Source organism: Rhea pennata, chromosome 7, assembly GCF_028389875.1.
Source record: "Rhea pennata isolate bPtePen1 chromosome 7, bPtePen1.pri, whole genome shotgun sequence".
Taxonomy (NCBI): domain Eukaryota; kingdom Metazoa; phylum Chordata; class Aves; order Rheiformes; family Rheidae; genus Rhea; species Rhea pennata.
In genome coordinates this window covers 6,604,543-6,627,723 of record NC_084669.1, presented here as the reverse complement: position 1 = coordinate 6,627,723, position 23,181 = coordinate 6,604,543, and the positions used below count along the sequence as shown (strand labels likewise).

Below are 23,181 nucleotides of genomic sequence, written 5' to 3'. Positions count from 1 at the left end.
TAAGAAGCTAAAAATTAAGGATGTTCCTTAATTTTACTGTTTTAAATGGTAGCTAGTTTATTTTTATGAGATAGTGGGGTTTTTTTTAATAGACTGTGACTATTCAATATATCCTCTGATTTATTTTTGTTTGTGACATAAAGCCAAAGAATTCCTTTTAGTCCCTTACTAGCAGCACCTAAGCACAATGCAGTTAAAATAGAAGGCATAAAAGAGAGCAACTATAGTGCACTACCTAAAGGTGCTTATACGAGGGAAAACCTAACTGCAGCCAGAGAAATCGCATTACCAAGCAGCTCTCTATTAACATGCTTAACAGAGAAGCATATGCTGAGCATATGTGAACTGGTCCTCAAAAAACAAAGACAACTTGTTAAAATAAACAAGTTCAAATGTGCATTAAAAATACCCAATGGAGGATGTAGGCTGACCTGTGTGGAGAATTCCACAATTTGGGATACCCATTCGAGATGAGGCAAGTTTTTTCACTTGAGCTAGGATACTTTGAGTGTGCCCTGGCTGAAGCAGACATAAAGGTCGCCTTTGTAAAGGTTTCTTTACATTCCTAGAGTAGTACCAAAATGGGTTTGACGTACAATAGTCAAGCCTTGAGGATTGGTCTTCAAAGATTAATTCCAGCATCCTGTGTTCCTCCAGGACACTGGTTGTTATTAAAGTATGTTATTAATATACTTATTAAGATATAAAATATGCTATTAAAGCCATGTTTCGGTCACTCATTAGTATTTACAGTACTACTTGGCTTCTTTTTGAAATAATAGGTAGACCTTCCTGCAGTAAATACTTGTTTATGAACAGTGACTTGTGTAACCCGACATTATAAGGACTTCAGATGACAGTGGTAAACAAAGCGTTTTGCCTTCTGGTGCTCTGGTAACCAGTAGAGATTGCAAAGCCAGCCTGACTGTTAGGGAAAAGTTTTCATTTTTGCTTGTGAAATTCCCATCTATGTGACTCTGAATACCCGAACATACATCTGCTGTTCATTTCCAAAAAGCAATAGTATAGTTTCCACAGCGGTTGTCAGGTTTATGTACTGTAGCAACATGCAGATGATTTATGTGCAAACATGCCATGACAGCAGGGAAGACAGGCACAAAACTGTTATCACAGTCTGTGACTATTCTGAAAGTCATGCTCATCAGAAGAGAGATAAAGACAGATTAGACAGGTAAGAGGAGCTACATAATATGGTTCTCTTTTGAAGGCATACTGTGGACTTTTATTGTATCTTATAAACAGAGCCTATAAAACTGTTTTTTTAAAAGCGTGTCTCTCAGTAAACAGTGGACATCTACCTGCTTTTGAAAACCCTATCCTCGTACTCCCCTATTTTTCCTTGGGTTGATAAAGGAGGAGATTGATTTACAGGTTTCTAATGGTCTTGCAATTGCTTGTTTTAAGCACAGGTTAGTCAAGAGGATGGGCTAAGGTCTTGTATGGATAAAGTTCCTGGAATTTTTGCTTTCTCAGATGAGAAGGATAGGGTGAAGGGAAGAGATTGAGCAGTATCTTTCCTTCTTTGGAAACAAACCATTTAAATTTGCTAATAGTGCAGAGAATAGGTGGGACTGATATGAAACAAGAATGGCACACTTGGATGAACTTCCATGTGAAGTAGGACTAAGAAGAATGGGACCATTTGCTTTAGAAACTGGATGAACAAGAGAGGATGTATAAAAGATGCTGAAAATTCTTAGGAAAACATGATGGGCTGAAAATTTTTATTCATACTGTCTCATTAGGAAGAGACTCCAGGAAAATAAGCAGTACCGTATTTAAAACTGATGTGTTTTTTTTTTTTCTTTTACAAATACGTAGTTAATCTTTGGAACTCACATGCACATGAGGCAAAGGGGCATTCAATGGTCTGCAGCATTCACTAGGAGTCTAACAACAGCTTGAATTTAAATAGTATAAGTATTTTTAAAAAAGAAGAAAGTTTTGGAAGCAACGTATCTTCACATTTTTATTAGCCATGCCTGAGTAATAGGGTGAGGAAGAAAGTTTCTTCTTTCCAAATGTTTGAAAAAACAATTGATTTCTAAGATATTGCTCTGAAGCTGCCTGTGGTCAGTACTGTACTAGACAGACAACTTGTTTAATGTAATATGCCCAAACGACAGAAGGAGTGCTAGGAGGGAGGTGCAGAGGCAGGCAGATGAGTGCCATACAGCTGTATACACTGACAGGGGAGAGTGAGTAAAGGAAGACTGGTAGGAGGATGAAGGGAAAAAACATGCTTTCACTGAGTCCGTCTGCGCTGCCGCTCTGTATTCTGGTTAATGGAAACTGATTGTTATTAAAAGCCAGCCTTCTCTTGACCGTGATTTTTGGACTTTCAATTTTTTTTGTGGAGTTTGTTTCACTATTTTCATGTACTTTGTAACCAAGGCCTTGTAATCAGAGTGTACAGAACTTACACTCTTGTGTGTAAAGGACTTGGATGAAAGCCTAGCTACTGTTGCAAAATGGAAGATACAAACTGTGGTCCTCTCTCAATGACCTGTGGGTAGTTTACCTAAGTTGTGGATTAACCACATTGCACATACAGGTGAAGGTAATGAAATATTGGCCAACTTGGGTTAGCCAGGTCTGGTAGCATGGGGGCATGATGCATGCTTACTAGCCTGGGTGAGAACAGAACAAAAAGTTTGAAGCCAGTTTACCCATGCTTAAAAGCCATATGGCATGGTGGTGTGAGGTGCTAATGGAATATGCTATAGGCTCTTGCTCCCAGATGCTTTGCATGTGTACTTTTGCTGAAATCTCTCTGCACAAAAAGATCAGAGCTAGATTTGCCATCCGCTATCATAAGATGGGATGAAGATGCCATATACTTTTAGTAGGTAGTATGTAGAGCAAATGCTTTTGTTTCCTGTAGGGCTAGTTGATGTATTAGAGAGTTAACTTTAATCCCCAGTTTACAAATGCTGAGTTGTTAAGTGAATGCAAGGGGGTGGAACTGAGATTTCGTGCTGTTGCAGGGAGCTCACCTTTTGTTATCACCAGTAAACCAAGGTTTCAAATTAGCTAGGCCATCCACATGATAAAACTCACATATAAAATATGACAAATCTGTCAGATTTTGCTCAGAAAAGCTCCCTTGAAGATTACAAATCCTTCCGAACAGAATAGACAGTGCAAAGGCAGCAATCAAGGCAATGTGTGAAAAGCTTCCCTTTGCAACCTGCACAATTACTGACCTATTCAGAAAAACCTCCTCTTTTAGCTTTTAGCTCTGCTAGACAATTTACCCTATCTCAGCTGCCTCGCTGCATTATGTCCTTCACCTCCCCATCCCCCCAACACACACACACAATTACGTTTGGAGCCAGCAAACACTGCTGGCTCCACAAGAAAAGCTGAGAGCGGAAAGGTCAGGTCAATTAGAGCAGTTGATCAGAATCTTTAACATAAAGACGTCACAGGCAAAATAGTAATGCTACTTCATGCTCAGCTAAGAGCAAATGATTCATCAGGCAAGGCTGCTTATTTCTGGAGGATGGCCACAAAAGAGAAGAGAACATGCTGGCTGTATCGATCACAGTTGTAATAAGGAACCATGGAGCCCTTCTCCAGTTTTGATGGAAATTTAATGTTAGAAATACATCATCCAGTGTAAATATATCAATATATAGTTTACATTGAATGGATTTTTAAAACATCCTGGCCCAGCCTAGTATAGTCAGTGCCTCCCTGCACAAATCTCAGGGATGTCATTTAGAGCAAACAGTAATTTTATAATGCCCTGCACTGCTTAATGCTGCTACAGATGCAACCATTTTGTGAGGACTTCTTTGAAAGTGACTGGAGAAGCAGGTGGACCCTGAAACATCCAGTACTTTGGCCTAAAGGGTAGACCTTCCGTGGGTGAAAATTTGCCAATGTTGTGCACATGCAGCCTAAAGGATGTTTTCCTCTGGCTTACTCCTGCCTCCCTTTTTGCCCAGGAATTATTGGGAATACTGTTCTAGCAGGAACAGCTGTCCAAGTGGTTGAATATCACTTCTACTGCCTCTGGTGCCTATTCATTTCTCCAGCAGAGAACTTGTGGCTCCCTACCCCAGTATTCCTCCCTGTCCATTAGACAGCAAAAGCAGAAAACTGGCTCTCTGCAGTGGGAGAGGAAGCAAGGCAGGAGCGAGAGGCACATGTTGGTATGTGGAGGTGGGATGGGCTGCTCTAGGAGTTGGCAGGCTAAGGAAGGGATTCAAAAACCCAGATTCAGATCCTGTGGCCATCAAAGCAGAAGCACTCAGCTTTAACACCAGCTAGCAGTTTCTCTCCCTCCTTTCCCTCCCCTTATTTCCTATCCCTCCCCCGTTGCTAATAAATACGTACTTAATTCAGTTAATTCCCATGGAGGTTTGGTATCACAGAATAGGATTGAAAGTTCACAAGATAAGTGAATGCTAGGGAAAACATGAACAATCATTCAGGGAAGAAAATGTAGCTGAAGAGAATGATTGATGAAGAAAAGGAAGTGAGAATTCCTGGAGGAAGGATGATTTCCCAAAGGGGTGTGAGAAGGGAGGAAGGGCTGAGTAGGTAGGAGGGGGCAGGTAAGCATAATGTACAGTATGATGAACCATAAACCAGGACTGTAAAGGAGTGTGCAGTAAGGTTCCTGGAAGAGAAAGAGTTGGGGGAGTAGGTGGGCATGGCAGCAGAGCCTGGCAGACAGGAGCAGCTATGCAGGACTTGCAGGTGTGGGCTTTCAGGGAGAGAAAGGCAAACGATGGACCATCCAGGCCATCGGATCCAACCTCTGCTGTCGCTAGTGGCCAGGCAAGAGGGCTGCATTCCGGGAGAGCTGATAGACTATTTCAGTGTGCTGCTCCCACACCACAGTCCACAAAACGTTTCTCAGCGCCTTGTAGCATACGTAAGACCTCAGTACATGAGACTAAGTGACATGCACCACAGGAAGAGAGCAAGACAGTTTCTCTGATATTGTGGTTGGAAGGATGAAAGAAGAAATTACTTTAGCAGCAGTGTTTTGGATCCACTGAAGAGGGGAGGTTGAAGAAGTGTTCATTATAGACATAAAGGGCACATCGGTGTTGCATAATGCCAAGTAATACGGAGACAGTCACAATTTTCTAAGCTTTGCTGGAGACTAATTCCTGGAAAGGGTAACACAGCTGTACTCCTGATAGTCTAAACAAGCTAGTTCCTTTACTGCTCATGCAGATATCTCTGCACTACATTGCACAATGTAGACATGCTTTAAATTCTTGTCAGTTTAAAGTAAATCAAGGCAAGCTCTTTTGTGACAAAATCACTGGTCACTAAAATCAACAGAACAAAAGGTGGGACACACTCCCTCGCTGAAGTCTGTGGAAAATTGTGTGATCACTGTGTGATCAGAAATGCTCCACAGAGAGCAATATTTGGCATTTTTTTCAAAAGCCCATGTTTTCTATGTAAGTCTGCTACCTTTTGAGTCAATATATTCCTAATTTAGCCTGCAATACCATGTAGTACCCAACACACTCTTAGTCTGCAATTGTGACTCTACCAGCTCCTCTACAGAATTAACTCAGCTCTGAATTAGTCATTTTACGTGCCAGCGCATGTAAAATAGACTCAAGTGAATCAGATTTTGTGTGCGGAGACTGAATTGCACTAAGTACAGTGACTCAGAGACTCTCACAGACTGCATCTGGGCTTTCACATTCAGAGGGATATTCTTCCTCAGTTGGCTTCACAGCCTATCTGAGCAGGACAGGCAGACAAAAGAGGCAGGAATAAAACTCCCAACATAGCACCATACTTCCTGCTCTGTTTATCAATGCTGATGTGGCAGCTGAGTCCCTTTCTTGGGTACAAGCATGTGGCAGGGAGAGAGCAGAAGAGAGAGACCAAGGGAACAGCTAGAGTAAAGAAATGCCCAAGGAGAGAAAAAAAAAAAAAGACAAGAAAAACATACAAATGTTCTCTTAAGTTGAGCTGTTTCAAATCTGAGAGCCCATCTAGCATGACACTGGGGGACAGCTCTCACATCATGTCAGCCTGCATTAGGATTGCTCAGGCTGAGGGAGCCTAACCCTGTAGGCAGTGCATCCTCTAGTGATCCCAGCAAGGAGTAAACTTGTGTATGCTGGAAAAGCTACCTTTAGTGGTCAGATTCCAGTGCAAAAGCCTCGCCTCTTCCAAGCCAGGAACAGGGCACCAGAAACAGGTCCTCAGAGCTGTGTTATGCTTGTGACAGCAGTGTCAGGCCTGAATCCCCCATCTTGAGCCATCTGGGGTGCTGAACTATTAGAAACAGGAATTCAGACAGCTTAAGTTTTGAAAGAATGGGGAAAAGCATCTACAGACTAAAGAATGTGAATATGAGGATTTGGGATTTCTGATCTGGCAACCTAGGAGTGGAGGAGGAGAAAGCACTGGGGGACTAGAAAAAGAGAAGAGCGGGGAACAGAACTGGAGAAGTCAAATGGAGGGAAAAGGAAACAAGGAAGTGTGGGGAGCATGGAAGAGTAAGCACCAGGAGCATGTGTCTTGGCTAGATAAGCTCAAATGTGGCACCTAGAGATGCCAGTGACACCTGCAGCAGGGTCTTTATCAAAGGACATTGATGAGGGAGGTTCGTCAGTGGGTGTGTGGAGGGGCTGAGGACCTCAGACCTCATTCTCCCAGAACTGGAGGAAGCTAGCTACGATTTTTTGCGTGAGGACAGTTAGATTCAGGAACTCCTGGGGAAGAGTGAGGAGAGGAAAAAAAAAGCACAAAGAGATTTTCTCTACACGAGGATATTATATTACTTTTCTCCCACTGTTCTCCACCTCCCAAAGAATATTGTGAAGTGTGGCCAGAGTGTGTAGCACGAGCCTTTAATGCCACAGAGACAGTATACATAAAGTGAAGGATGGAAGGCAGACACTGAATTTTAGTCTTCAGTTTCCCACACTTTTTTAGGGATGTTGTCAGGGTTCATTCCCAAACGAGGAGAGGGAGATCCAAGTTGAAAAGAGGTGAGCTGTAACTTTACCAGGCTGTTTGACTGGCATGAAATGGCTATCAGCTTGCATGGAGGTGATGCTGGAGATGCTCAGTTCAGGCACTGTTACCTGAACTGGAGACTGCAAGCCTAAGCTCCTAACATTTGCCAACCTGCTTTGGTGCCAGATGTGGCCTCCTTGGCCTATCTCAGCCTAGATAACCTCAAACTTTAGTGTAATCTGCACTTCAGTCTACATCTAGCTCCACAATGTCTAAGCTATAGTTATTAAAGATAACCATAGGGACTATGACTGGATTGGTAAACTTTGGATTGGGCACAGCCTCCAAAGCATTCTAATCCTGATGTTTCTTTGCTTGCAGGAGGTGGAGGGAAACGCAAAGGCAAAAGCAAAAAGTGGAAGGAAATACTGAAATTCCCTCACATCAGCCAGTGTGAAGATCTCCGAAGAACAATAGGTAAGAGCTTTTTCCTTTCTTGGAATACTGTAGAAATAAAATGTGCTATGAACACTGGTTCAGGAAAACTGCATTAAAGATACTCATTATTAAATGGAATCAGTTTAAAGATGATCATGCACTACACACCGCCGCTGTGATGCTGCTATATAAACTAAACATTTTTTAGTTCCTAACTAGACGTGATGCAGTTGCGAGGCAGGGTCGGATAGTGTCTAGCCCCTTTGCTTTACCTGCACAGGCTCTAAAGCCAAAGGGACTTTACAGTTAGATAATACCTGGCATATGGGACAGGTACTTTGGCTTGGTACGTATCAGAGCCAATGTGGCTATTGAAGGATATTCAGAAACGAGTTCCCTCATCACATCCTGCATTACTCTTTATCAGCTAGGAAATGAGACATGATGGAAACGGTGAGATTTCTGATGCCGCTGGAGATTAATATTAATTTTTCTCTGGATATAGTGTTTGAAGTGGTAGCCACTTCACTCTGCCAGGCAGGTTAGCTCAGCAGTACCAACCTATATTCACACCACAACACTATCTTTGTGTACTTTTTTACATGATTCATAAAACTTTTTTTTAATTGTATTATTTTTTTATGTGGGCCAAATACAGAAGGTTTGGAAGTGGAACTTGCAGTGACCGTTTCCATAACACAGAATTTTTCCTGCTTATATCTGAGAAATTTCAACATACTTTTAACTGCTTCCTTGCCAAACAATGATAGCAGATGTCTGCTTGTGAATTTTCACTGGAAAGCTCAGTGTAACTTCACAGGAAGAGGTTAATTTCAGCCATTGAGCCTCCTTTTGTCCCTTCTTACACTGACATAAATCCTGGCACTGGCAATGAATGAATGAAAGGCAAGAAACTGTAACAACTGAGATAGCAAGCAGCATAATTTGTCTATCTTGGGTGAACTCCTGGGGTCTGATTGACAGTGCTCTAGCACTGTTTACATTCGAAATTCATGGCGTGTTTATGTAGAGAAAATATGTGGAATGTTTTGAAACTCTTTTCATGGTCTCCTTCAGTAAATTTCACTTCCGTCATGTTCTGCTGTTGACCTAAAAGGAGGTAAAGAAAGGTAGAGGAGGCAGCAAAAAGAGAGTTTTTTCTAGTTCAAGGCCGCTTATCTGCTCTACAGACATGCAAACCCTGGAACAATTTCTGATGGTATAGAACCTGCTGGAAGTGAATCTCACTTAATATATTGTAATTTACATAGAGAATTCTCTCTGCTGTTCCATTTACCTTGGTTCCAAAAGGGGAAAAATGCATCAAATAAGATTCTTGCTCTTTACAAAGGAATACTATCCTGAAAGGATTAGTTTTAAAAAATTAAGTCTGCCCAAGATTTGTGTTTCTGAAATGCTGTTTCTGGCATTTTTCGATGGCAGCATTGTGCTTAATGTAATTTATTTTTCATTTTTTCATGAAAGAACTGGAGAAGTAATAGGGCAAGAGGTTCACCTTGTGACGCTCTTTGTGAATATGGCGTCACTGCAAAGATTAAGTGTTGATTGGCGATTATGGGAACTGATTTTTATACAATGGGAAATAAGGTCCAGATCCTGCTTCTGTGTCTCTTTTTTTGTGTTGAAGAGCTTTCCCACTGTGCTGGATGTGATTACACAAGGAATGAGATACTGCTCAGCCTGAATAAGGTCATCTGTCCTGCTGGCTCTACCATTATTCAGTTAATCTAGCTGAGATTGAAACATCCCGGACAAATAGTCACTGTTTATAAATAGATAAGCTCCCCCTCGCATGTGCAGTGAATCTGGCACATCTAGGATGAGCCAGACTCTCTGGGTCCGTCCCATGTAGCCCTTTGCATATGTGAGGTACATTTGATGCACACAGCATAGATCTGTTCCACGTGCTGATCCCTTGTCCTGGGCTCACCAGGTCCTGCAAGTCCCCCACACAGTGGGCTATGTACGGCTAATGTACGGCCAGTGACAAACATGGGTCATTGCTCACAGGCTGTAAACTGCTTTTACTGTCTCTACTGAGGAAGACGGTCCAGCAGGACAAGTCTCTTGGCTTTGCATGTCTTCATTTGTTATTTTCTACAAGTCCTTTTAAATGAACTGTTGGTAAGAGTTGACAAGGTATTTCCACAGGTGTTTTGTGAAGGAATGTTCTGAAACAGCCCTCTGTGATTACCTGTCAGCTGAACTGCTGTCTTGCTTGCAGGGAATCCGGCTGTACTGTGTGTCCACTCATCAATCCCTCCCTTAATGGCTTTTCAGCCCACTGCTCAGTGCCAATCAAATCTGATAATGAAACAGAGACCTCAGAGAGGCTCGTTCTTCCAGTTTCTGTGAAAATCTGCAACCAGCAGAAAAGAAAAACTTTATGCATTTTTCTGTTAAGGAAAAGAGTACATCAATTCAGCTGTTTATAGACACAAGACAAAAATTGATGGTTTCTGCTTATAACAGACTTCTTTGCCATACGTCAGCCTTCTAATAGTTTTGCTCATATGATAGCCCAGACCCAGTCTTACCTTGTCACATGTTAAAAAACAAAAACAAAAAAACAAAAAAACAAAAAAACAAAACAAACAAACAAACAAAAAAAACATTTTGAACCTTAGTGGGTTGCATGAACTGGAGGATTGGGCTGTTGATGTTTTGTTACACTCCTCTTTTCTGGATACTTCCCAAGAGCCTCTGTGGAAAACCTTGGGGGTAGGAATGGGATGGACATTTTCTCCCTTTCAATTAGAGCTGGCAAAGGCTGCTGTGAAGAAAGGCACTGCTTAGTTTAATGCAACCATAAGCCGTTGCTGGAAAATGCTGCTGTTGTAATTGTGGAAATTTAGTCTACTTGTGTGTGTAAATGCTCTCATTTTGGTGTAAAAATGTGTGTGCTTTTGCACCCCACTAAGGTGTACTGAAAAGAGTCTATGTCTTAAAAAAGTAGTGTAGTGTGAAAAGAAATCTGTGAAAAACAGGAAGGCTGAAATAAACCAAGGGTCTGCGACCTGTGTTGACACAATTATGAGTCAGTTCATACTTTTTGGTTCCCTCTGTGTTTACAGGAGACTCTGTGTTTGACTATCCATCATCTGGTGTCTTACTGAAAGACTTGCTTAGTAAAATCCTTTTTCCCCTCCTTCTTGTGCACAGAAACAAAAATCAAAACACGAGAGAGTAACAGTTTTTTTGATAAACAAACAAACACTGGAAACATCTTTATTAAAAGTGCCATTTAGTCAAAGAGCTATTTTTCGGATCGGATTTTAAAGCAACCTCTTTTCCTCTTTCTTTTTGGTCCAAAATACATAACATCTTTTGCAAAGAAATTCTGTGGCCTGCATTGTGTGCTAATTACACGGGCGAGTAGAGCAGCAGAGGTGTTCAGAAGGATGCACCGCTAATGCCTTTGCTGTGCTCCGAGGGAGGCTCATACGTTTGCAACGAATGGCTAATGTTTGTTTCTCTTTGCAGCCCTCCTATGGGTCCAAAGCAGGCAACGGCAGGTAGTATTAAAACAGCTAGCCCTTTGCAGGTTAATACTGGAATTAATTGTCCTTTCAATCAATCAAAACTTGTGTTTTAGACATTAGTAATAATTAACCGTGTTACGGATATTGTTTGAAAATGGAATACTGATATATTTAAAATCCATAGATGATGGCTTAGCCAATGAAATGTTTCAAGGGAAGGGAAAAAATAGGCTAGGTGCAATTTTAAAAATTCCTACATTTGACAAACATGACATGAATAGAGGTTACAAGATAGTGATACACACTATTCAAAGGCTATCAGTAAATGAAAATGTAAGAAAAGGTTGTAATTTTAAAGGCCAGAGTGTCTTTTTGATGATAAAAGATTGTGGATGTCTGTAAATATTTCTAAATGATGCAAAAAATTCTATTGGGTAAAAGTGTGGAATTTTTATTTATTTTGCTCAGACCCATTCTGTGCTTTTTTCTTTCATAAAAAACTGCTTGGGTGAAAGAGTTGATTATTCTGATCTTTGGCAAATTTTCTTTCGTAACTGTCCGAATGCTATATAATAAATCAAGATATTTTTCCCATAGATTGAAGTTTGTGGGGGAAACTGCCACAGAATGTCTGCTGTTTGTTGCATTAGACTCACTTGTTGCATTATTATTTCAAGAACCCTTTAACTCCCTCAGCAAAGAAGTTTCTGGTTATGCATTGTATTCAGATAGGAGGAGAACTCTGATGATTTATTATGCTAAATCTTTATAACCAGTTAGATTCTACAGTCAGAAGATGAGCCCCATTAATGCTAATTTTACCATGCTTGGTTTAAGAAAAGAAAAGAAAATCCTCCCTGTGCCATTTAACCTCTTATATGTCACTTGTGTCCCATTTATCCATGGTAAAATTAGCTTTGAGCATCCATTTCTGACAGGTTCTGTTCAGTGTTGTTGAACTTCTGTGTGAGAAATGGTTTGTAAGGATGGTGAACAGAGTAAGTGGGGCAAAATTCAAACCGTGAAGTTCACATGCTCTTTTTTTCAAAGACTGGCTCTTTTTTTCCTTTCTCTCTCTCTCTCTCTCTCTCCCTGTGTGTGTGTGTGTGTGTGTGTGTGTGTTGTACTCCTTCAGACATGATCAAGGTCTTTACCTAAATGATTTTTTCAGTTATTCTGGCTGTCCTCTATCTGGAGGCACATCAATGGTGCAGATTCTGCAATGGCATGTAGACCTACCTGAATGAGTATGAGCACGGGTGCTCTCAGCAGTCGAGATGCGGCAGTACAGACATCAGTGACAGAAAAATGCTTGAGTATTTATCCAGCTTCCTAGAAATGTTTTGCAGCCTGCACTGAGCTCCATCCTGTGGCAGAACGACTGCCGCTATACCCTACTTATCTGGCTTCAGGGTGGCTTGGGCACCTGTGACTCGACTCGCATCTTTTGTGAGTTCCCACCAGTAACTCCCTGGTGCCTGCTCCCCGCCAGCTCTGCAGAGAGAAGGGAATGAGTGAAGGGCCACTGGGCTCCTTGCAAAGGGAGAGTGTGCGTTTCCTGGAGCACGGGCGAGGGAAGCTGCCCGCGTGAGGTCGAGTGACAGTGTGGCATATTAATGCTCGTAACAAAATAATGTGGCAGTGTGGCACGCTGCCCTGCCTTGGCTGCAGACCACGTCAGGCGCTGTGAAGTGTTTCCAGTCAGGGAGCGGGGATGTAGACAAACAAACACAGTTAATGTGCAGATCCCAGAATTTCGGACTAAGTGGTGGTATCACTCATGAAGCTCAGGCACTGAAATAGAGGAAAAAAAAAAAAAAAGCCTCAGAAGCCCCGTCTGATGTTTACTGTTCATATTTACTGGTGAATTCAGGACATAAAGAAGTAGCTGACTTTCTCCACTTAATTCTTCAGCTCTGATGTTTACCCTGATAATCAGGCTTAAAAACATAATCCTGAAGCTCACAAATAAATCAAACAAAGGAATTGCAACTCTCCTTCTGCTATAAATAACCAGATATGAATCACTGTAATCGCTGTGATGATCTTACAATATCAGTTTGAATATTACACCTGGTAATATTTTTTTTGGTCAAAAATATACTTTGAATACTTGAGAATTCTTTTTTGTAGAAATTATCAGCTTTCCTTGAAAAAGAAATCTTACATTTAAATTAGAAATAATTTTTCAACAAGTAGTCAGAATTCCATACAATGGAATTATATGTAGGGAAATGAACCTCCTATTGTCTTTCCAAAGATGTAGGCATATGGTTAGCTTTATTGTGAAGATACTGGTGTTGTGTGCATACAGCTGGAGCTGAGTAACGACAACTGAGCTCTAAAACATCCCTGGAAAGGACTGGTTTTTCTGTAAAGCTAGGAAACTGGAAGCAGTTAGGTAAAAAATACTATTTAGTTAAAAATAAAAGGATCATTGTTATAATATTCATTGAAATATGCTTCTAGAGAAACTCAAGAGACTGAAGACTTTTCTCCATATCGTTTAAGGCCCACTCTGATAAACACAGCAGCTCTCAGAATTATGGTTTGTATTGAAATAAGTTTTTCCACATTGGTGCCATTAGATAGCAGCAGCATAAGATAAATTGCTGTCAATTACAGCAATAGTAAAGGGTTGTCTTGCTGGTGTTTCTTCATCAACTAAATATAAGTACCTACCACAGGAATCTGTTAGCATCCCAGAATACCCCTCTGATTAAGGGAGAAGAATGGGCTCCTAACTTAGCTGCTCTGCCTTGCCCTTTGGAGGATGCACTGTGTGCACAAGAACTCCATGGCTGGTCCTAACACCGTGGGGCAGATAGTCCCTTTGCTGCTGGAATGATAAATAACAGAAAATCTCCGCAAATGAGTTGTCCTACATGAAAGTTCTCTGCAGTGCTAGTACAGAAAGCAAACAGAAGGAGAGGAACCAAGAAGGATGGAAAGCAAAATCAGAACTGCTGAAAGCTGTACAAAGGATTATTTTGCTCTGGAAAAAGTTACACAGATTTTTTTGGAGAGCATTAGTAAAGAAAAATTATCAAACTAATTTATTTCTAAAGAAAAATGAAGTTCTCCCCCTTGAACACTTCCCTTCCCCCTCCATTTCTTTCTTTCTCCTACGGCAGACACAACTTTCACCTCTTTTACTTGAGCGAAAAGTATTGCTCCTTCAAAGTACATCTCTCACAACCTTTCCAGCATAGACCTTGCCTTCAGCAGTATCCTGTAGTTTTTCGAATTTGATGTTCTATCCCACTTCATGAATGCATCTAAATTAAATTAGAAACTCTTTAGGGGCAGGAACTGGCTGTCTGATAGATGCTGTTCCAGTATATGAAATGATATGTCTGACGTCAAAACCATATTGTTTGTTTACAAACCCACAGTTGGTTCAGTTCCTTTCTTTAAAATCCTTAAGATTCGACTATAATTCTATCATAAACATAGGTTTCTAGTGCTCTTATGATGGACAAATAGAGTAATGTTTGCTGCCCTTGCAAGATTAGCTGTAGCCAGTTCATAGCAATGAGTGGAATTGAGAAGGAGTTTTTTTCACAATTTTTTTTAATGCCATCACAGAAAGTATGTGAAAAACAAGCTGCTTTATGCATCTAGTGAGACTTAAAACTAACACTGGGAGAACAGGCTGCTTGCTGGCTGCTTGTACTTGACAGCTTCCAGGACGGGAAGGGGACGCAGGGGAAATGAGTTTAAATGATCTCAGCTCACACTCTATTTACAGATTTTATTTCACAAGACTCAATCCATTAAGCATTACCTTGGCAGTGGCAACCCACAAAGAAACCAAGAGAGATTTGCTATTCTCTATAAAGAATAGGTAGCAAATTCACATCTCCTTACCAAACTATAGGTCCACACCAGTAGTTACTCAATAAAAAAAAAAGCCTCCTGAAGAAGGAATATTATCACTGAACCTTTGTGGCAAATACTATATTTGGTGCAAAAAAATCTTCTTCACAAATTAAGAAGAAAAAGTGCCACGACACACTCTGAATTGTTTCCAGAAGTTATTACAGTGATATGCAGAAAAGGAATTATGAGCAAATGTATCCTTTTAAAAGATCCATTTCATCTCTGAAAACAGAAGCAGATATTGCAAGCTGCAGGGTTTTTCATTATCTTATTGGGTAATATGAGTCATTAAGGCTAATTAATAGTTATGCAGTGATTTGCAATTGTAAAATGCTATAGAAGTGCTTACGGGTCCTGCTAAATACTAGTACTTGATTGTTGAGAAAATTTATTTGAAAACCAATTTAGCATTTGTTGGATATAGGAAATAAGAGGTAGGGCTACGTTTATGACAAAATATTCTTCTTCGTAGTGAACTCGCTTATAACTTTTCTACTGATATTAATGAAAAAAAGGTAGCGGGGCAAAGAAAAGCCTCTGGTTTTGTTGACTCTGTCCAGCTCTGCTGAAGTCAAAGAGAATATTTCCCTTAATTTAAATTGAGAGGAGCCATCCTATAATGAAAGGAGGAAACTGAAAGGAGGGAAGAGGGAGAGAAAATGTGAAGCAGGCTTGCCTCCTCGGGGTGCTCCGCGGGCCGGTGGAGCGCTTTGAAATCCTCGCAGGCTGCTGGCGATGGAGGGAACGGCCACGACTTAATGCCTGTTGCGAGGAAATAGCTCATTCGGAGCAGTTGATTTTTGACATAGATTCTTCTAGCTATTACAAAGGCCTCCAGGATTGTGCTGTGGCTCCATTTTAGGCTGTGGTAAAAAGAGTCATGATAGAAGTGTGGGACACTGAAATGCTACAGGTTACTGAAGATGAACATGAGAAAAGGGTCTGAGCTCTTTGCTGAAACATTTTGTAATGAAAAACGGCTTGTAAAATAAAAGGTGTATCATAGAAAAGAAGAGTTATTTCTGTTCTGGATAAAAAGCTGAAAACCAATGTTTTTCTCTTTTATTTTCTCTTTCAATGCCCTTCTTTTTCCCTATTCAGTGAAAGAGGGGCAGGAGGAAGAGAAACATCCTCTTTTTTGCTTAAAACTAGAAAAAGAGATTAGTCTTTACTTAGACAAAAGTTCTCCAAAGTCCAGGAAAGCAAAATTCACTTTTTTTTGGGTATATGCTATTTTGAATATCCAAAATATATAAAAGCAATCATGTGCTTTTACTTTTAAATTTTATTTCTATCTTTTTGGCACTTATTTTATTCAAACTCTCTCCAGCACTAAGTGTACTTTTTCCTGCTTTGTGAAGGTCCTTAATCTGTGCACTTCAGTTCCCCTGATTTAGTTTATATCTTTCTGAGAGTGCAAACAGACACTCAAGTGAATGTGAATGCAACAGTTCAGGTTTAACTATCATTTAAGACTCTGCAAATGGATTTGTGGGTTAACAGTATATGTATTCATACTCACTTTAAATCCACAATTTGTCTGAGACAAGACCTGGATAAATTAATGAAATTAATTTTTCATTATTAATAATTAATAACCTAACCAAATATTAATATTCTAGTGTTTCCGATTTCTACCTTTCCAGGAGAAAAGAGCATGAGAACTTTGGGGGTGATCCTACCCATAGCTTTTAATTCTGGTTTTAAGATACAATGTGAGGGAAATCATATGGTTAGTATTAAAGGCGAGATTTTTGGTAGTTTGGCTGGATCCCTGTAGTCATTTAAAGATTCAGTTTATTTTTCACATAATTACTATTTGCTGCTTTGAAAAAAGTTTGGAGGTAATAACTGGAAATGTTTCTCTGTGCTGTCAATCAGAAATTGGGGCATGGCCATGAATTCTGCTAAATGTTGGCATTAGAATAGAAGCTCCACAGCAGGGTGGAAGCAAGAGTTATGAGACTATTTCTTAACAATGTTACAATGCTTTTACTTGTTAGATATCATACATTTTATCATGCAAAACAGTGTCAGGTAATTATAAGACAAGTAAAAGAAAAATATTCTGTACCCTAAATTGCTATCTCTTGGATAAAGTCATGGGAAGAGTGAGTGAAAGTATAATGCAAATGAAAAAAATCTAAGTTTGGAGAGCAAAGTAGATTGGTATTTGGTTTTATTGAAAAGATCCTTGTTGTCTTGAAATTGGTAAAAATCAATGCAAAAATGGCTCAGCAAAAGGTCTGAAATCTTACAATTCTTAAAAAATATGTTGAGGACCAGGATATTTAAGTCAAAACTTAATTTAATGTATTAAGAAAAATGTTGAATATTTTTCCTTTCCAGAAAAGTAATTGATTCATTTCAAAGGTTGGGGAATCTCTGTTCTATTAAGTAACTAATAAATTATAACCTATTTGCAGTAGTTACAAACTTCTTTGTAGCTGCCAGACTCACCATCTTCCTGCCCTGCACTGGCATTATGTTGGCACATTAACACGGTGGGACCTTGAGGGTCTCTGCACATCACATTGATTTTCTGACATCTCACTTGGACAAGTTAGGACAAGGCTGTGTTGACAGATTGGTGTAAGGCTGCTCTCATGGAAGCAGGATCCAGCTCAATGGCATATTAGTATTTGCAATGTTGAAACAGTTCTCTATAAGTAAGTGCTTTCAGGCTTTCATAACTCCTGATTTGAAATACTTTTGTCATTTATAAACATGGTTAATAGAGACAAAATGGTTTTGAGCATTGGAAAAATTTGGTATAAGTCACTTCAGAAATCTTCTATTCAATCCAGACAAACAATATTCAGCAGCTGGGTGTAATGTTCCTCACATTTGACCTTTCAGCATGTATATAGTTCATCTCGTGAACAGTAAATTCAACATACAGAGCTTCAGGTTAGGTCTAAGCAGTAACTGGCCCTGCTGCAAAGGCATAGTACAAAACTTAATCTAAAGCACAAAAGAGAGAAACCAGTGGGGAGTTGCCTACTGAATATCACGGAGTATATAACTTAATGCAGCAAATTATGGCACCTTCATGCAGATCAGCTCTCTGAGAGCTGAAGCTGGCAGCCGTGTCACTTCAAGCAAGATTCTCTTGAGCTCTCATAGCTGTGCTTGCCTAGCCTGAGCACGAGTAACTGGGTGCGGTATCTTCAGGAAAGACCTCAGTGCTTATGGTTGGCTGGGTCCCACACGGGTGGAAGCTTACCTGTCTCTGGAGCGGGAAAGGGCTGGCACGGTTGGTTGCTGGAGGTTCCTGCATGCACCTGAGGTCTGCGCTGAAGGAGGGGATGGCAGGAGCCATAGATGGGCTGAGGGTGACTGCCAGTAAAGAAGAATACATCCCTTTGCTTAGTGAGCGACAGTATTCCTGAGGCTTGTATTGCTTGGGATAGGAGAAAAAAGCTAGAACGAAAACAGCAGCTATTAAATAGCCTTTGTTTCAGGAGTGGACCTCATGACCTTCCTCAGCTCTGTTTCAAGTTTCTCCCCTAAAGGTGAAGGTGCTTTCCTTCTGAGACTCCTGTCATCTTACCCAGGAGACCATGGGTGTCACTGGGGCACCATAACCTCATTATCTTTTATGGAAAAAGACTTCCTTCTAAAAATATTGTCTATGCCAGTATTGTCTATGCCAGTGTGACTGTGAATCAGTGCCAAGAGCTGCAAGGTAGAACTAGAGCCTATTCTTCCTGTTTTTTGCCAGACACAACCCCTAGTCCTCTGACTAGAGCTAATATCTTTTTTAAAATTTACTTCAAAGTATCCTCAGTGGTCAGAGCCTTTCTTGTGAGTTAAAAATCAACATGTTTAGGTAAGATCTTAAAGAGTGGAAGGCAGCAACACCAAGTTTCAAACTCTGTGGAGGAGCTGCCAATGCAGAGGTCACATGAGGTTGTGGTTACTCGCGTTGTGTGCTACAGTGGGCTTCGTGCGTTAGTGCAGAGAGGGATTACAACAGGGCCAGCACAGAGAGAGGCAGGACGTGGACCCGCCCAGTGGCCCTGGGGTTTTGGCAAGCTCTCTGGTGCTAGTCTCTGTTTCAAATCACAGAAGAGCATGAACAGGGACCCATCATTCTGTCAGAAAAGAGAGAGGATTTTATTCTCAATAGCACCATGAAATTGCTTGGATTTCATACATGCAAAATAATCATTACCAATAATCAATTACTAGTAAGCACCTATAGACCACTTGAAATTTATGATAAGCTCCATAAATGCTCACTGTATCTCCTGTTGTACATAAGATACTCATTTCTTTTATTTTTTCTCATTTGATATGAGACCAGATGAAACTTTCTGTCCTTCTATGTCATTAAGGAGATATTACGGTTACTTCTGAACTCTAGTGATTTTTGCCTTTAGTCTCACTAGGTGGTGAAGAGTGTTGGTGCTAATTACATCTTCTCAAAAGCTTTATCTCATATGTAAGCTGGCTTCTTTTTACTGATACTGGTCAAAATAATGTTCTAGCTGGCAAAATTATGTGGAATTCTGCTTTGTCTTTTTTTTTTCCTTGTCCTTCCATCAGCAAAGTTGTATTTCCCTAATATGTCACCAGATCTGGTAGTTTTCCAGGCTTTCCCTTTTTAGTAGGCAGCAGTAAGGAAGGGAATCTCATCTTGCTGCCAACTCACCCACTTGCAACATGTGTTTGAGAGGGATCAGAAATCTTTGCCTTTGAATTACTTCGAATTGCAAGAAGGCAATGGGAAGCTCCGAGTGTGAGATACAGATCATCGAGACTAGGATTACAGAGCAAATACACCACTTTGGTGTTCTTCCTCCCTTTTTTCTTCATTAGATGAATTTCAGTCCTGGTGACAGATGCTACACAGACAGCTCATGAGAGAAAAATGCTTTGTTTATCTGCCCAACAGGTACAGTGTGATTTCCCCTACCCTTTCTTGCCATTGTACCTCAACCCTGCAAAGGACCAGAACAGAGAGAGAGAATATTTCAGCCCGCACAATCACTCACTCATGGCTAGGTCTGCCAGCCTGGATGTCAGCTGTGGTGGTGGTTTGCATAGCTCTGGATTTGATACCAATTCAGCTTGCTATCTGCCAGCATAAGCTGTGTAATATATAACTCTACAAATGGCATTCCGGCATCTGTTTCTCATCCTACAGCATTTTAATAATGCACATTTCCAGGTGACTTCCCCTCCCTTCCCAATTCCAAGTCATAATTTTTTTGGTTTCAGTTTATTGCTCTGAGATGCATTTCCAGGCTGCTCCGTCAGTGTGCAAAGGAAAGCTGTTCAGTGAAGCTGCAAGGCTTGACACGAACTGTCTGTGCCCTCCTGAGCTGGCACTGTCATGTGTCAAAACCAAAGGAATTCCCAGCTGCAAGGAGTCCTAAAGCTTGTGGAATGCGTTAATTAAATATGCTTCTCCTTGGAAGAGGTAGAATGGTAGAAGACCTCTGCAGATAACTTGGCAGCTCCCTAATACAGTATTCACAGTTTAGAGTCTCTCAGGGAAAAAAATGAACAGCCTTTTTAGAGGGTTTTTTTGAGCCCTTGTTTCCAATAGGAATGTAATTAAAGAACCCTGTGAAGGTCATGTAAGTATGCTGCTCATATACAGAGGAAAGATTAATTCCAATGCTTTGTTTGGGGTAAAATTGCTGACCTTTGTTAAAAGCCTTCAGTATTAAAGCCATCTAAAGAAAACCATTCCTAGCATGCAGTAAGATGAGTTGCTTTCACTGGATTCTTTCCCTTGAACAGAGTAATAGTTTAATATGAATATAACAGGAAACAAGAAAAATCGAAGGCATAATTCATTTTGAATGGCATAATGTAAGAGGTGATTTCTTTTAAGGAGCTAGAAGGCAAAGGAATCAGCATTAAATATTTTAAATGAGCTCTTGTAGTAGTCTCTCAAGGGATTTTTTTTCCTTCCTCCCCCCTTATTTTCTGACATTAAAATCTATGTTTCCTGCTAGTATTTTTTTTTGAGAGAGAGAGAGATTTTAATACCTTAATCAGAATAATTTTACTTAGCAGGTTATAAAAATGCTCTATCTTATATCCCACAGGCAAAGTGAAGAAATGTTTGTTTCTTTAGCTTAGTAAGAGTTTCCCATTCTGCTCTCTGGGTAGATTTACAGAATATTGGTACAGTTTGTACCCACTGAATCAACATCTCTAGGCAAAACCTCTTCCTGCCATCGTACAACTAAACATTTCCTATAGTTGCCTTATACTTTCCCAAATTCCTCTTGCCTGTTTAGAGCCTGGGAAAGCAGATGGACCCTACAGCATGACCTTGAGGTCATGAAATCCAGGCTATTAGAGCTCAAGTGGGGAAGTACATTCCAGAGTAGAGAATCCTTTCACCAAGTATGTTTGCAGCTACCGCTCTCTATTTCAAACCGCCGAGTTGATACTGTGCTCTTCAAGTGATCGCAAGTGACGTGGCTTAGGGCATGGAGACAGCAGATGTCTGATATTTAGGTTGTTATGACTCAGTGATTTCTACTTTAGCTGGAATTCAAATGCTAGCTAAGGATAGTCACAGGGATCCTGTGTTTGAGAAGATCCAATTCCAAAGTGCCCCGCAGGGCACCCAGGAAGAAATTTCCATTCTCTGTCATTGGAAGTGTTTGGGAAGGCAGCAAAGGCATGAATAACCATGTTAAGGTCCATATTCAGATGTCAGGCCCACAGTTTTCTCATCAGTCATAAATGGAAAAACTCTTAGCAAATCCAACCCAGTCTTGAACCTGACCCCTTCATTTTGGCCTCTTATGCATGCTGTTTCTCTCACACTATTGAAGTAAATCAACTTACTTTCTTACCCCAGGCTTATAAGCTCCAGTTATGTCCCTGAATCATATTGGATTGACTTTTCATTAAGCTACTCCAGAGTATATCCAGTGTTGTCTAGATGCAAAAGTAGGAGAGTAGGAGTGATGTGAACCCCTCATGGAGGTCCCTAGGGTCAAAGAATCATTGCTTGCCATATTGCTGTCCACTGTCCCTTCTAACACTGAAGAAGCAGAAGGCCATTTGGTCAATGTGCAGTGATAAATATAGCTGGCCTGTTTAGAAGGACTGTTGTGGATAAATAGTCCTCCATGTCCTGGAGGTAGTTATCAGTCAACACAAAGAACGCAACATCTAAGTCATATTTAGGCCTAAAATCAAACTGATTGTGGTCAAAGACTTCAGAGCTATGGCTATGAGTAGAAACTCATGCTCTGATTCAAGAGAGTGGAGAGTGCACACAAAAACTGCAATCTGTCAAGCAGCACAAGGCTGGGATTAGTAGTAAAAAATTAAACGTATGGAAATGTATCATCAAGAGACAAAACTCAAATCAGGAAAAGCAAAATCAGCACCACAATAGGCACTCTGGTTTGCACCAATAGAAACTGCCCAGATCTCTTGACTGGGTAGACAAAAGCTATTTGTTTGGGGCCTTCCCAAGCAATCCATCAGTTACAGGTGTTACTGTAGATAGCTTAATCCAATGTGCATGAGAACAGCAGGAAAAAAGTGGCAGCATAGGCTCAAACAGTCAAGACATAGCAGGAACATCTAACGTTTCTAGAAGGCCACACTCAGACTGAAGTTGACCATTCCATGGTGTTTTATGCTGTTGCCTGTTGCAGCTTGGATAGCCTATTTGGCATTTGATATCCCAGTCAGTACTTGCAATGGCATTCTGTGGTTGATCCATTCTATTTTATTAGGGTGCTAAAAATTGGAACTTTCTGGTCTCTAATTTCTGGCTTTCTGGTCTTTAATTTCAGCAAGTGTAACTTATGCCTCTCTCAGTTTTAGAGAGAGGATGTTTTAAGGCTTAGTTTCAGGCACTTCTTGTTATTAATGACCTACTGTAGCCCTCTGAAACTACTCTTTCTACATAGAAGCTGCTGCCTGCTCATATACACTGAAGAACTGTGGGGCCCAACAATGAAATAAAAACCTTCAATATAGCTGGCCTGATGTATTGCTACATACCTACAGTGTGATACCAGATACAAGGAGCACAAAGTAGTCCTTGTCAATGCTGTGGGCAGTAACAAACCCAAAATTTGTTAATCGGTATTTTCTGATTTTCCTCTTGATTTGTGGAACCCAAATACATTGCAATTTAAATGCTGGAACCTACATAGGAAATTTAAATTCAAAGGCCGTGGCCTTGCTTGTTGAGCCTGTAGAAGTTTTCACGCTCTTCTCAGTACAGGCTGAAAGACCTGGTCTATTTTGGGTGTAGAACTATTCAGTGATTTAATCAGAAAATAACTTGAAGCCTAGAAAGAAGAATACAGGAAAATCTGATATGAAACTGAGAAAGGTCACAAGTCAAAATGCCACATGAACGTGCTGAACTGGGAAATCAGAGAAACAA

The 23,181-nt window shown here is 40.5% G+C and overlaps 1 protein-coding gene across 2 annotated transcripts in view; it reads left to right on the top strand.

The window, feature by feature from the left end:
• The window catches only part of GRK5 (G protein-coupled receptor kinase 5), a 171,225-nt gene that overhangs the window by 67,381 nt on the left and 80,663 nt on the right, over positions 1-23,181 (top strand). For both annotated transcript variants that reach the window (XM_062579494.1, XM_062579495.1), the window contains exon 2: positions 7,354-7,449. In XM_062579494.1, the coding sequence (XP_062435478.1) occupies positions 7,354-7,449 (96 nt within the window). The remainder of the gene's footprint in view (positions 1-7,353; positions 7,450-23,181) is intronic.